This window comes from Carassius carassius, chromosome 29, assembly GCF_963082965.1.
Source record: "Carassius carassius chromosome 29, fCarCar2.1, whole genome shotgun sequence".
Taxonomy (NCBI): domain Eukaryota; kingdom Metazoa; phylum Chordata; class Actinopteri; order Cypriniformes; family Cyprinidae; genus Carassius; species Carassius carassius.
The window spans coordinates 22,152,100-22,166,460 of record NC_081783.1 but is presented as its reverse complement, the minus strand read 5'-3'; the positions used below and the strand labels follow the sequence as shown (position 1 = coordinate 22,166,460).

Sequence of the window (14,361 nt, the reverse complement as noted above, 5' to 3'; positions counted from 1 at the left end):
GGTTGGTTGAAACATTTTTTTTTTCTTGATGTGATGCTCAGTTTTGTCCTCGCGATGTCAGTATCTGCTCGTTGTTTTTGAATTCCTGACAAGATTGGGCTCCTCCTATTTTTCATGTTCTATCTTCCTGGATAAGGGCTTTGTTAGTCGTACGCCATTGTTCTGGGAAACAGTCCACTCGTGGATTTAGCAGAAAGCGTTTTACAGTCATGCGGGAGAATTTCGGTGATTTAACATACACGGCAATGTTTTGGTAAAATGGCTTTAACAGAGGGACAAATTTTGAACGTGTGGATATTTTTCAGTGCGTTTCTTCGCTTCGGGATTATTACAGATGGGCAGATTGTTTATTCCATAACGGAGGAGGTAAACCCTGGCACGGCAGTTGGAAATTTAGCTAAGGATTTTAACATTAATTTACAGGACATTGAAAGACGTGGATTTCAAATCGTTTCGGTATCCAACCGAAGGTATTTCGATTTGAATTTAAAGACGGGTGTTCTTCACGTTAAGGAGAGAATAGACCGAGAGGAGCTATGTGAGCAGAATGTGAAGTGTTCTTTACCTTTTGAAGCAATTGTTAACTCGCCTTTGAATATATATAGATTTGAGGTAAACGTACTAGATATTAATGATAATCCACCATTATTTCGTATCTCGAAGACAACACTAAATATTTCAGAATTAGCTTTTCCAGGGGAGCAGTTCGCTCTACCGAGCGCGTTTGACGCAGATGTGGGCAGTAATTCGGTAAAGAGCTACAAACTGAGTCCGAATGAACACTTTTCTCTCGATGTTCAGAGCGGAGGAGATCAGAGTGTGTCTGCTGAATTAGTGCTGCAGAAAGCTTTAGATCGAGAAAAACAGCCATTTGTTCAGCTCACACTCATCGCTGTAGATGGAGGAAAACCTCCGAGATCAGGAACAATGCAAATAATTGTAAATGTTGAAGATGTCAACGACAACATTCCTGTTTTCAGTAAATCATTGTATAAAGCTCTCGTAAATGAAAACTCGCCACCCGGTACCTCTGTTGTTACAGTTCAGGCCAGCGACCCAGATGAGGGTGTAAATGGTCAGATTGTTTATGGTTTAATTAACCAAGATAATGATAAAAATGTCGATTCATTTTCAATAAATCCTGAAACTGGCGAGATTACAGTGAAAGGTGATGTCGATTTCGAAAGAAAAAATGCGGTGGAGCTCCGTGTGCAAGCAAAAGATAAAGGGCATAAACCTAGAGCTGCTCTTTGTAAAGTGCTACTGGAAATTGTTGACATTAACGATAATGTTCCAAAAATTTCTGTAACATCTTTGGTTAACAGTGTAAAAGAAGATGCTCCGATTGACACAATGGTTGGAATGATAACTGTAACTGATAGCGATGCTGGTAAAAACGGACAGGTAACTTTGAACATTCAGGGCTCTGCTCCTTTTAAAGTTCAGAAGTCGTACAAGAATTATTATACTCTAGTTGTTAACGGGCCTTTAGACCGAGAGCGCGCGTCTGAGTATAACGTGACTATCTCAGCTACAGATGAAGGGACTCCGCCTCTCTCTAGCACCAGTGTCATTACTGTACACGTTTCTGATGTGAATGACAACACCCCGCGCTTTCCAGTGCCCGTCATTAATGTTTATGTGAAAGAGAACAGTCAGATTGGAGCTGTTATTCATACAGTATCTGCTTTTGATCCTGATGTAGGTGATAATGCTCGGATAACATATTCTTTACTGGAAAGCTCAACAAGCGGCCCAGTAACATCCATGATCAACATAAACTCTGAGAGTGGAGATATACACAGTTTACAGTCGTTTAACTATGAAGAGATAAAAATGTTTGAGTTTAAAGTTCAGGCCACAGACTCTGGTGTTCCTCCGCTCAGCAGTAATGTGACTGTCAAAGTTTTTATCCTGGATGAGAATGACAACAGTCCCGGGATTCTCGCGCCCTATTCCGAGCTCGGTTCCGTTAACACGGAGAACATTCCCTATTCTGCTGATGCGGGCTACTTTGTGGCCAAGATCAGGGCTGTAGATGCAGATTCTGGTTACAATGCGCTGCTGTCTTACCACATCTCTGAACCCAAAGGAAACAATCTGTTTCGAGTCGGAACCAGCAGCGGGGAGATCAGGACTAAGAGGAGAATGAGTGACAATGACCTGAAAACTCACCCGCTGGACATTTTGGTTTGTGATAACGGAGAGCCCTCACTGTCAGCGACTGTGTCTATTGATGTTGTGGTTGTTGAAAGCGCAGGTGACGTCAAGACCACATTCAGACTCGCGCCGATAAAGGAGGAGAGTTTCTCGGATTTAAATCTGTATTTGCTGATCGCCATTGTGTGCGTTTCCGTCATCTTTTTCCTGAGTCTCATCAGTTTGGTAGCTGTAAAATGCCACAGGACAGAAAGCAGTTTGGGCAGGTACAGTGCCCCGATGATCACCACTCATCCTGATGGGAGCTGGTCTTACTCCAAATCTGCTCAGCAGTATGACGTGTGTTTTAGCTCGGACACACTGAAGAGTGACGTAGTGGTTTTCCCTGCGCCATTTCCGCCTGCAGATGCAGAACTGATCAGTATTAATGGAGGAGACACTTTTACAAGAACACAAACATTTCCTAATAAAGAAAAGGTAAGATATTTATATTATGTTACCTTTTTTTAGAGCTGCTGTTTCTACTTCGACATTGTCTTGCTTTGTATTGCTTATTTAGGGGATTTTATTTAAGGTTTGATGGAAAATAAGAATCAGTTTTACTTTATTTCTCCCTAAATTAATCTACTCTGGTTGCGTGAAGGTTTAAACTGCAGTTTTATCTTTCGTAGCCTACTGACAAACTCTGTCCATGGTGCTGAAGACGCATATGTTCGTATCTACGTACTGTTCATCAGGGCGTTCTTAAGTGTTTGAAAAGCTATTAATTAAAAATAAATAAATAATAATAATAGAATTTAATAAATCATTTTGAAAAAATCACGCTGCTTTGTTAGCAAATGTTACGTGAAAACCGCTATATTTCTGCTATTTCATAATCACCTGCTGTCAGACAGTGAATATAAGCTTTTATTCAGCCTGTCTGATGTTTTTGTTTGGTGGTTTTGGACCAAAATAATATGTAACTCTTAATTTGTAGATGGAAAACAAACTTATATGCAGTGTAAAAATTTAAATGCTGTAATAATAGAGTATGTAGAATTGTTTATGAAGCAGATAAAATCCCTATAATGTATAATTTTGACTAATCCTTTTCTTGAAAAAAAATAAAATATTTAAAGCCTGAAATGTGATATATTATTATTATTATTTTTTTTTTTTTTTTTTTTTTGAACGTGATAAATGTTAGCCGATTACATTTTATGCTGCAAGTCACCAAACCATTAATTTTTGTTTGTTTAAAATCTGTTGATTTTCAGAAAAATTCTCTGTGTGTGAGTACTTCTTAAACATTTCCAGCACATCTGAACAATACAGTGATGATACTGTTCATTTTGGTTACTATAATCGTGATTACATTTTCATGCCATTTTGAATCTCGAATAACAATAGCTATGTTAACTTATTCTAATAAAAAACTTTAAAGTGGTTAATAAAATAAATGGTTTTGAAATAGACATGCAACAAAATGTGGCATTGGGTTATTGAAATGTTTACTTAAAATCGCAGGGGCTATTTTAAGTAAATAATCAAAGCCAAAGTGCTCAGTTGGCAAAAAAACAACAACAAAAAAAAAAAAAAAAAAAAAACAACAACAACAAAAAAAACCTTTTGGTAACCCCCCCCCCCCCCTTTTTACGATAGCCAGTATGATGTGGACACTCTATCCATTCTAGGCATTATTAAATATATTGTATGCTCATATAAACGATAATTTAATCAAATCAAAATATTTCAGTTAGAAAAAGTGGGGTTTGCAGATGTCCGCACGATGTCACTAGTCTTTCATTTTACACAATAATTTTACATGACTCCATTAAGCTCCGCCTCATTTTGTAGCTTCCGGAGCAGAGATGCTTTGTTTAGAATTCGCCATTATGTCTGGAAGCTGCTGTTATGCGTGATTGCGTGTGAACATTTCCTCAGATACTATGTTATCGGATTTTTATGAGTTTGGCATATTCAGAAGATTTGGAGACAATGGCATCCAAAGGGCAATCAAGATTTCGGGTTTGGATTTCTGTGTACTTTTTGTGTTGGCTTTGGAATATAGCGGGCGGACAGCTGGTGTATTCAGTGACGGAGGAAGCAAACACAGGCACTACAATTGGCAATTTGGTGAAGGATTTAAATCTGAATATCCAGGACCTTGAGGTTCGAGGCTTTTATATTGTTCCAGGACCGAACAAGAGGTATTTCGATATTAATACTAAAACTGGAATTCTCCATGTCAGAGAGATAATTGATCGAGAAGAGATTTGCGAGCAGAATATTAAATGTTCTCTGAATTTAGAAGCCATGATTAGCTCACCATTGAATATTTACAGATTTGAGATAAATGTTATTGACATTAATGATAATGCACCCGTATTTCGGACATCAGTAACACATCTGAATGTCAGCGAATCCGCTTTTCCGGGGGAGAGGTTTCCGTTAAACAGAGCATTTGATAGTGATGTTGGAGTTAATACGGTAAAGAGCTACAAACTCAGTCCGAATGAGCACTTTTCTCTCGATGTACAGAGCGGAGGAGATCAGAGTGTGTCCGCAGAGTTAGTACTGCAGAAAGCTTTAGATCGAGAGAAACAGCCCGTGATCCAACTCACACTGACCGCTGTAGACGGAGGAAAACCTCCCAAATCTGGTACAATGCAGATTGTTGTTAATGTTGTGGATATTAATGATAATATTCCTGTTTTCAGTAAGTCTTTGTACAAAGCTCGAATCAATGAGAATGCGGCGCCTGGTACTCACGTTATAACTGTTCAAGCTGTTGATTTAGACGAGGGCGTAAACGGTGATATTATTTATGCAGTTGTCAACCACGACAATGACAAAAATGTAAATGCGTTTTCGATAAACCCTGAAACAGGTGAAATTACTGTGCAAAAAGACATTGATTATGAGCAGAGTACTGCAATAGAACTCCAAATACAAGCGAAAGATAAAAGTAACAACCCGAGAGGAGCACACTGTAAAGTATTGATCGAGGTTGTGGACATCAATGACAACATACCAGAGATATCTGTGACGTCTTTAGTGAGCACTGTTAAAGAAGATGCTCCAATTGACACAATGGTTGGAATGATTACTGTAAGTGATAGTGACACTGGTAAAAACGGACAGGTAACCTTAAACATTCAGGGCTCTGCTCCTTTTAAAGTTCAGAACTCGTACAAGAAATATTATACTTTAGTTGTTAACGGGCCTTTAGACCGAGAGCTCGCGTCTGAGTATAACGTGATTATCACAGCTACTGATGAAGGGACTCCACTTCTCTCTAGCACCAGTGTCATTACTGTACACGTTTCTGATGTGAATGACAACCCCCCGCGCTTTCCAGAGCCCGTCAATAATGTTTATGTGAAAGAGAACAGTCAGATTGGAGCTGTTATTCATACAGTATCTGCTTTTGATCCTGATGTAGGTGATAATGCTCGGATAACATATTCTTTGCTAGAAAGCTCAAAAAGTGGCCCAGTAACATCCATGATCAACATAAACTCTGAGAGTGGAGATATACACAGTTTACAGTCGTTTAACTATGAAGAGATAAAAACGTTTGAGTTTAAAGTTCAGGCCACAGACTCTGGTGTTCCTCCGCTCAGCAGTAACGTGACTGTCAAAGTTTTTATCCTGGATGAGAATGACAACAGTCCCGGGATTCTCGCGCCCTATTCTGAGCTCGGTTCCGTTAACACGGAGAACATTCCCTATTCTGCTGATGCGGGCTACTTTGTGGCCAAGATCAGGGCTGTAGATGCAGATTCTGGTTACAATGCACTGCTGTCTTACCACATCTCTGAACCCAAAGGAAACAATCTGTTTCGAGTCGGAACCAGCAGCGGGGAGATCAGGACTAAGAGGAGAATGAGTGACAATGACCTGAAAACTCACCCGCTGGTCATTTTGGTTTGTGATAACGGAGAGCCCTCACTGTCAGCGACTGTGTCTATTGATGTTGTGGTTGTTGAAAGCGCAGGTGACGTCAAGACTCCATTCAGACACGCGCCAATAAAGGAGGAGAGTTTCTCGGATTTAAATCTGTATTTGCTGATCGGCATTGTGTCCGTGTCCGTCATCTTTTTCCTGAGTCTCATCAGTTTGGTAGCTGTAAAATGCCACAGGACAGACAGCAGTTTGGACAGGTACAGTGCCCCGATGATCACCACTCATCCTGATGGGAGCTGGTCTTACTCCAAATCTGCTCAGCAGTATGACGTGTGTTTTAGCTCGGACACACTGAAGAGTGACGTAGTGGTTTTCCCAGCGCCATTTACTCCTGCAGATGCAGAACTAATCAGTATTAACGGAGGAGACACTTTTACAAGAACACAAACACTTCCCAATAAAGAAAAGGTAAGCCTTTCTAGGGGGGCTCTATTTGTCCAGTTAAAAAAAAAAAAATATATATATATATATATGTATTTTTTTTCCCCTAATAAGTTCCTATGTGTGCTTTGATATACACTCACCTAAAGGATTATTAGGAACACCTGTTCAATTTCTCATTAATGCAATTATCTAATCAACCAATCACATGGCAGTTGATTCAATGCATTTATGGGTGTGGTACTGGTCAAGACAATCTCCTGAACTCCAAACTGAATGTCAAAATAGGAAAGAAAGGTGTTTTAAGCAATTTTGAGCGTGGCATGGTTGTTGGTGCCATACGGGCCGGTCTGAGTATTTCACAATCTGCTCAGTTACTGGGATTTTCACGCACAACCTAGGGTTTACAAAGAATGAATTTGGTAGTCCTGTGTTGGCGAAAATGCCTTGTTGCTGCTAGAGGTCAGAGGAGAATGGGCCGACTGATTCAAGTTGATAGAAGTGCAACTTTGAGTGAAATAACCACTCATTACAACCAAGGTATGCAGCAAAGCATTTGTAAAGCCACAACACACACAACCTTGAGGCAGATGGGCTACAACAGCAGAAGACCCCACCGGGTACCACTCATCTCCACTACAAAAAAGAAAAAGAGGCTACAATTTGCACGAGCTCACCAAAATTGGACAGTTGAAGACTGGAAAAATGTTGCCCGGTCTGATGAGTCTCGATTTCTGTTGAGACATTCAGATGGTAGAGTCAGAATTTGGTGTAAACAGAATGAGAACATGGATCCATCAGACCTTGTTACCACTGTGCAGGCTGCTGGTGGTGGTGTAATGGTGTGGGGGATGTTTTCTTGGCACACTTTAGGCCCCTTAGTGCCAACTGGGCATCGTTCAAATGCCACAGCCTACCTGAGCATTTTTTCTGACCATGTCTATCCCTTTATGACCACCATGTACCCATCCTTTGATGGCTACTTCCAGCAGGATAATGCATCATGTCACAAAGCTCGAATCATTTCAAACTGGTTTCTTGAACATGACAATGAGTTCACTGTACTAAAATGGCCCCCACAGTCACCAGATCTCAATCCAATAGAGCATCTTTGGGATGTGGTGGAACGGGAGCTTCGTGCTCTGGATGTGCATCCCACAAATCTCCATCAACTGCAACATGCTATCCTCTCAATACGGGCCAACATTTCTAAAGAATGCTTTCAGCACCTTGTTGAATCAATGCCACGTAGAATTAAGGCAGTTCTGAAGGCGAAAGGGGGTCAAACAAAGTATTAGTATGGTGTTCCTAATAATCCTTTAGGTAAGTGTAGTTCCAAGTTTTTATTGTATTGGGTTCATGACACCTCTGCATAATCATGGAATTTTTAGATTGCCAGAGAGCTCTTTCATTTTGTTACAGGTGAAGAAAATGCTTTAATTGGAGCTTCTGTTTCTACGTAGTTTTTTTTTCTCATGCTGCCCAGCGAGTAAAATAAGTATTGATCCCTTCACCAATTTTCCCAGTAAATGTTTTTAATGTGCTGTTGACATGACATTCTCACCAGATGTCGGTAATAACCATAGTAATCCATGTAAAAAAAAAAAAAAAAAAAAACAATTTCAGAAATTAAGTTATGTGTAATAAAATGTAATGACACAGGAACAACGTATTCAACTACTAAAATGTATTAAATACTTTGTACATAAGCCTTTGTTGGTAATGACAGCTTTAAGAAGCTCTAAGGTTCTGTGGGCCTTTTCTATGTGCTCTGTTCTTATTTTCTTTTGGATTCAAGTCAGTTGATTGGCTGGGTCATTCTAGCAGCTTTATTTTCTTTTTTTCTGAAACCAATTGAGAGATTCCTTTGCTGTGTTTGGGATTATTGTCTCACTGAAATGTACACCCTTGTTTCATCTTCATCATCCTGGTACTGTAGGTGCTTGGACTGAACCAGTTAATATTAATTTCCACTTACAAGGTGCAGGATTGATTTATAGTTACTGAAAGATTTCAGCTGAAATTTTTTCCAAGCCTTTTTGCACCTCCCTTTCTTCGTGTTCAATACTTTTTCCCTGTGTCATTACATTTTATTACACATAATTTATTTGTTTTTTTTTCTTTTTATATGTGGATCATTTGGGTTGTTACTGACATCTTGTGAAAATTTTAAGTCAACAGCATCTTTTAAATATATTTACTTAGGAAAATGATGATGTGTTGGATGGTTATTTTACCCGCTTTATATCGCTAATTCAGGTGATTTTATATCAACTTGGAGGGTAAATAAGAATCAGTGTTACCTTATTTCTACCTAACATAATCTACTCTGGTTGCACAAAAGTTTAAAATTCAGTTTTATCGTCTGCAGTGACCTACTCTGTCCATTGTGCTGTAAACGCATACAGTATGTTCTTGAGTTGATAAAAAAAAACTTTTTTTATTACATTAGAATTAGATTATCTACATATGCATTTATTTAAATGTATTTATTTAAGGTTTAAATGTGTAAATATAGTAGTCTACACACTACACTATTGTCAGGCCGATTATAAATGAAATTTGGTCTTGAGGATGGATCGTGCACAGTCGGACCGGGTCTGTTCCAGATGTGCTCAAACGCTGTTTGCAGTCGGCTGAGTAGCAAAACAAACATGTACCTAATCAGCAGTAAGGGGCGTGTCTACTCATGATATGGAGGAGAGAGTGTGTGTACAGGACTGATAGAGCCGAGCAACAGAAAGATAGAGATTGCGGATAAAAAATAAAAAAAATATAGGAAAACATCTGCGAACAAAAGAAGGCCTAATGGAAGAAGTAGGAACCATGTAAATATTGGACCAGCTTTCCAGCACTGGAGAGCTCTCAAGGAGCTGAATCCCTGAGATCGGTTATATATATGTGTAATGTAGACAGCTTCCCTGATTATAATGAGGTATTTTGTTGCTTCGTGCCACTGGGGTCCGGTGTAGACACTGTGTAACATTGGCTGTGTCCAGTATGTCATTCTAGACATACTTAAGATAATATGCTATTGTTTTATTAAATGTTTAAAAATAGCGCAATAAATTGTATAATTAAGGGAATTAAACATAGGCCTAGAAATTTGAAAAGACATTATGAAATATACTCAAGCAATAATTCCAAAAAGAAAGGGTAGCACCGGACTTAATGCCAAACATAGCCTAGCTATTCAAGACACATTGCTGTGACATTTATTTGGATGACCATCATAGCAGACTAATGTTTTCTGTTGGATTAAGGTCATAAGAAAAGTAAAACAATCCTTAACATTTCAATAGGTAAAAGCACCTGTGTTGTCTGCAGTGTTTTCGTGAGTTTTTACTTTTATTTTATTTTATTTTTTGGTTTGGCAGAATTTGTCCAGTTGGGATGCGCCAGTCATTAAGTGTGTTGTGGAGTGGAGTGACTCAGTCATTAGATTTGTGCTCCATTGTCAAAGACTTAAATCTGCTCCAGTCGATGAAAACAGTCCTTAAGTTTGTTGAGGTCAGTCTGTTTCAGCTAGTCATGTAATGTGTCCCCAGCTTAATGAGAGCAGCGCTGCTTTGTTTACAGAGGTTACCGTAGAAACATCACTATTTCTAAGTTCCATAGCACCTGCTGTCAGACAGTGGATTTAAGCTTTTTTTATTATTTAGCTTGTCTGCTGTTTTTGTTCAGACCTATGTGAAATTTGGGCCAACATTTTGTTGTGAACCTTAACTTAAAGATGGAAAAGTAATGTGCATTCTAAAAATGTAAACACTTCAATAATAAAGTAGCATGTGAAGAACTGTTTATGAAGCAGATAAAATGCTTATTATGTATAATTTTGACTCATACTTTTCTGAAATGTGAAGTTTATTGTTTAATAATGCTTTTTTGTTTTATTTTTGTTTGTTTTGTTTGTTTTATATATATATATATATATATATATATATATATATATATAATTTTTTTTAACTAAAATAAAAAAACGAAGCATGCAAAAATTACATTAAATTAATAAAATATTTATATCAAATATATATTTTTCAGTGGCCGTTATAATTAGATAGCAATGTGGACATTTCCTCTGTTCTGGGCATTATCAATTTTATTTTAAATGCATGCTCCTATAACCGACAGATTAAACAGTGAAGTTTGCAGATGTCCACACGATGTCACTAGCCTTTTATTTTACACAATAATTTTACATGACTCCATTAAGCTCCGCCTCATTTTGTAGCTTCCGGAACAGAGATGCTTTGTTCAGAATTCGCCATTATGTCTGGAATCTGCTATAGTGCGTGATTCCGTGTGAACATTTCCTCAGATACTATGCTCTTGAATTTATATGACTTTGGCATATTCAGAAGATTTAGAGACAATGGCATCCAAAGGGCAATCAAGATTCCGGGTTTGGATTTCTGTGTACTTTTTGTGTTGGCTTTGGAATATAGCGGGCGGACAGCTGGTGTATTCAGTGACGGAGGAAGCAAACACAGGCACTACAATTGGCAATTTGGTAAAGGATTTAAATCTGAATATTCGGGACCTTGAGGTTCGAGGGTTTCATATTGTTCCGGGACCGAACAAGAGGTATTTCGATATTAATACTAAAACTGGAATTCTCCATGTCAGAGAGAGAATTGATCGAGAAGAGATTTGCGAGCAGAATATGAAATGTTCTCTGCCTTTAGAAGCCATGATAAGCTCACCATTGAACATTTACAGATTTGAGATAAATGTTGTTGACATTAATGATAATGCACCCGCATTTCAGACAACAGTCACACATCTGAACATTACCGAATCAACTATTTCAGGGGAGAGATTTCCATTGCAGAGTGCGTTTGACGCAGATGTGGGGAGTAACTCCTTAAAGAGCTACAAACTGAGTCCAAATGAACACTTCTCTCTGGATGTACAGAGCGGAGGAGATCAGAGTGTGTCCGCAGAGTTAGTACTGCAGAAAGCTTTAGATCGAGAAAAACAAGCTGTAATTCATCTTACACTGACCGCTGTAGATGGAGGAAAACCTCCAAAATCTGGCACAACAGAGATAATAGTTAACGTTGTGGATGTTAACGATAATATTCCTGTTTTCAGTAAATCCTTGTATAAAGCTAAAATTACGGAGAATGCAGCGCCTGGTACTCACGTGATAACGGTTCAAGCTGTTGATTTAGATGAGGGCGTAAACGGTGAAATAATTTATGCAATTGTCAAGCACAATAATGATAAAAATGTAGATTCTTTTTGGATAAATCCAGGAACGGGTGAAATTACTGTAAAAAATTATATAGATTATGAGCAGAAGAATTCAATTGAACTTCGAGTTCAAGCGAAAGATAAAAGTAATAACCCGAGAGGAGCACACTGTAAAGTATTGGTCGAGGTTGTGGATATCAATGACAACATACCAGAGATATCTGTGACGTCTTTGGTTAACAGTGTAAAAGAAGATGCTCCGATTGACACAATGGTTGGAATGATTACTGTAACTGATAGTGATTCTGGTAAAAACGGACAGGTAACTTTGAAGATTCAGGTATCTGCTCCTTTTAAAGTTCAGAACTCATACAAGAATTATTATACTCTAGTTGTTAACGGACCTTTAGACAGAGAGCGCGCGTCTGAGTATAACGTGACTATCACAGCTACTGATGAAGGGACTCCGCCTCTCTCTAGCACCAGTGTCATTACTGTACACGTTTCTGATGTGAATGACAACCCCCCGCGCTTTCCAGAGCCCGTCAATAATGTTTATGTGAAAGAGAACAGTCAAATTGGAGCTGTTATTCATACAGTATCTGCTTTTGATCCTGATGTAGGTGATAATGCTCGGATAACATATTCTTTACTAGAAAGCTCAAAAAGCGGACCAGTAACATCCATGATCAACATAAACTCTGAGAGTGGAGATATACACAGTTTACAGGCGTTTAACTATGAAGAGATAAAAACGTTTGAGTTCAAAGTTCAGGCCACAGACTCTGGTGTTCCTCCGCTCAGCAGTGACGTGACTGTCAATGTTTTTATCCTGGATGAGAATGACAACAGTCCCGGGATTCTCGCGCCCTATTCCGAGCTCGGTTCCGTTAACACGGAGAACATTCCCTATTCTGCTGATGCGGGCTACTTTGTGGCCAAGATCAGAGCTGTAGATGCAGATTCTGGTTACAATGCGCTGCTGTCTTACCACATCTCTGAACCCAAAGGAAACAATCTGTTTCGAGTCGGAACCAGCAGCGGGGAGATCAGGACTAAGAGGAGAATGAGTGACAATGATCTGAAAACTCACCCGCTGGTCATTTTGGTTTGTGATAACGGAGAGCCCTCACTGTCAGCGACTGTGTCTATTGATGTTGTGGTTGTTGAAAGCGCAGGTGACGTCAAGACTCCATTCAGACACGCGCCGATAAAGGAGGAGAGTTTCTCGGATTTAAATCTGTATTTGCTGATCGCCATTGTGTGCGTTTCCGTCATCTTTTTACTGAGTCTCGTCAGTTTGGTAGCTGTAAAATGCCACAGGACAGACAGCAGTTTGGACAGGTACAGAGCCCCGATGATCACCACTCATCCTGATGGGAGCTGGTCTTACTCCAAATCTGCTCAGCAGTATGACGTGTGTTTTAGCTCCGACACACTGAAGAGTGACGTAGTGGTTTTCCCTGCGCCATTTACTCCTGCAGATGCAGAACTAATCAGTATTAACGGAGGAGACACTTTTACACGAACACAAACACTTCCTAATAAAGAAAAGGTAAGATATAACATATGAATCTTTTTTTCAGACACTATTGTGAAATGCCAAAAATAAAAATACAAAATAACGTAAAACAATTTTTGCCATATCTCTTAAATGTACAGATTATGAGAAAAGTTATGTTTTAACTGATATTGTCATGGTATCGTTTTTTTTTTTTTTTTTTTTTTTTTTTTTTGAAGCCACTTGGTGTCAGTATTGAAGTGGTTTGCATATTTTGTGCGCACCTCAGTCTCATTTGAGCCCGTGCTTATGCGCTTTGTTGTGTTTTGTCTTTATGTATGGCTATTAGCATTGAAACGAATTGGCATATAGGATAACTTAACCAAAAAAATGAACCTTTTTTATTAATATTTACTAAATAGGTGCGCAATGGCTCCGATAATTCTTCTTGGTGGGACCGTTTTTTGTCTGGTTTTGCTGGGCTTACTGCCTATAGCTTCAGCCCAGATCGCATATTCCATTTCAGAGGAGGTGAATGCGGGAACGTTTGTTGGAAATATCGCAAAGGATCTTAATTTGAATGTTCAAGAACTGGAATCACGCGGGTTTCATATCCCCGCAGTTTTGGGAAGGAAATATTTTGAGGTTAATTTGAAAACCGGTGTTCTGTTTGTCAGCGAAAGGATCGACAGAGAGGAATTTTGTCCAGCCTCACCGCAATGTTCCGTGAATTTAGAAGCCATTGTCGATAATCCGTTAAACATGTTTCGCATTGAGATAAAAATTTTAGACATTAATGACAATGCTCCGTCGTTTCGTATTAATTCTAAGCGATTTAATATCTCAGAACTGTCCATTGTTGGAGACCGATTTCAGTTGCATAGAGCGTCTGACCCTGACGTTGGAGCGAACTCGGTTAAAAACTACAAGCTGAGTCCAAGCGAGCACTTTTCTCTGGATGTACAACGCGGAGGAGAGCAGAGTGTGTCGTCTGAGTTAGTACTGCAGAAAGCTTTAGATCGAGAAAATCAGCCTGTGATTCAGCTCACACTGACTGCTGTAGACGGAGGAAACCCTCCCAAATCAGGTACAATGCAGATAGTCATAAATGTGCAAGATGTGAATGATAACGCACCCGTGTTTGGCAAAGCTCTTTACAAAGTGCGACTTGT

At 39.1% G+C, this 14,361-nt stretch overlaps 1 protein-coding gene across 6 annotated transcripts in view; it reads left to right on the top strand.

Moving 5' to 3' along the window:
• LOC132109894 (protocadherin alpha-C2-like) overlaps positions 1-14,361 on the top strand; it is a 110,341-nt gene that overhangs the window by 59,837 nt on the left and 36,143 nt on the right. Inside the window, exon 1 of one of the 6 annotated variants that reach the window (XM_059516335.1) lies at positions 160-2,637. The exons of 4 other annotated variants lie outside the window; for them this stretch is intronic. In XM_059516335.1, coding sequence (XP_059372318.1) covers positions 259-2,637 — 2,379 coding nt within the window. In that variant the 5' untranslated portion in view covers positions 160-258. Of the gene's footprint in view, positions 1-159; positions 2,638-11,090; positions 13,244-14,361 lie in introns of those variants that run through there. One more of the 6 variants, XM_059516340.1, reaches the window with a different exon arrangement.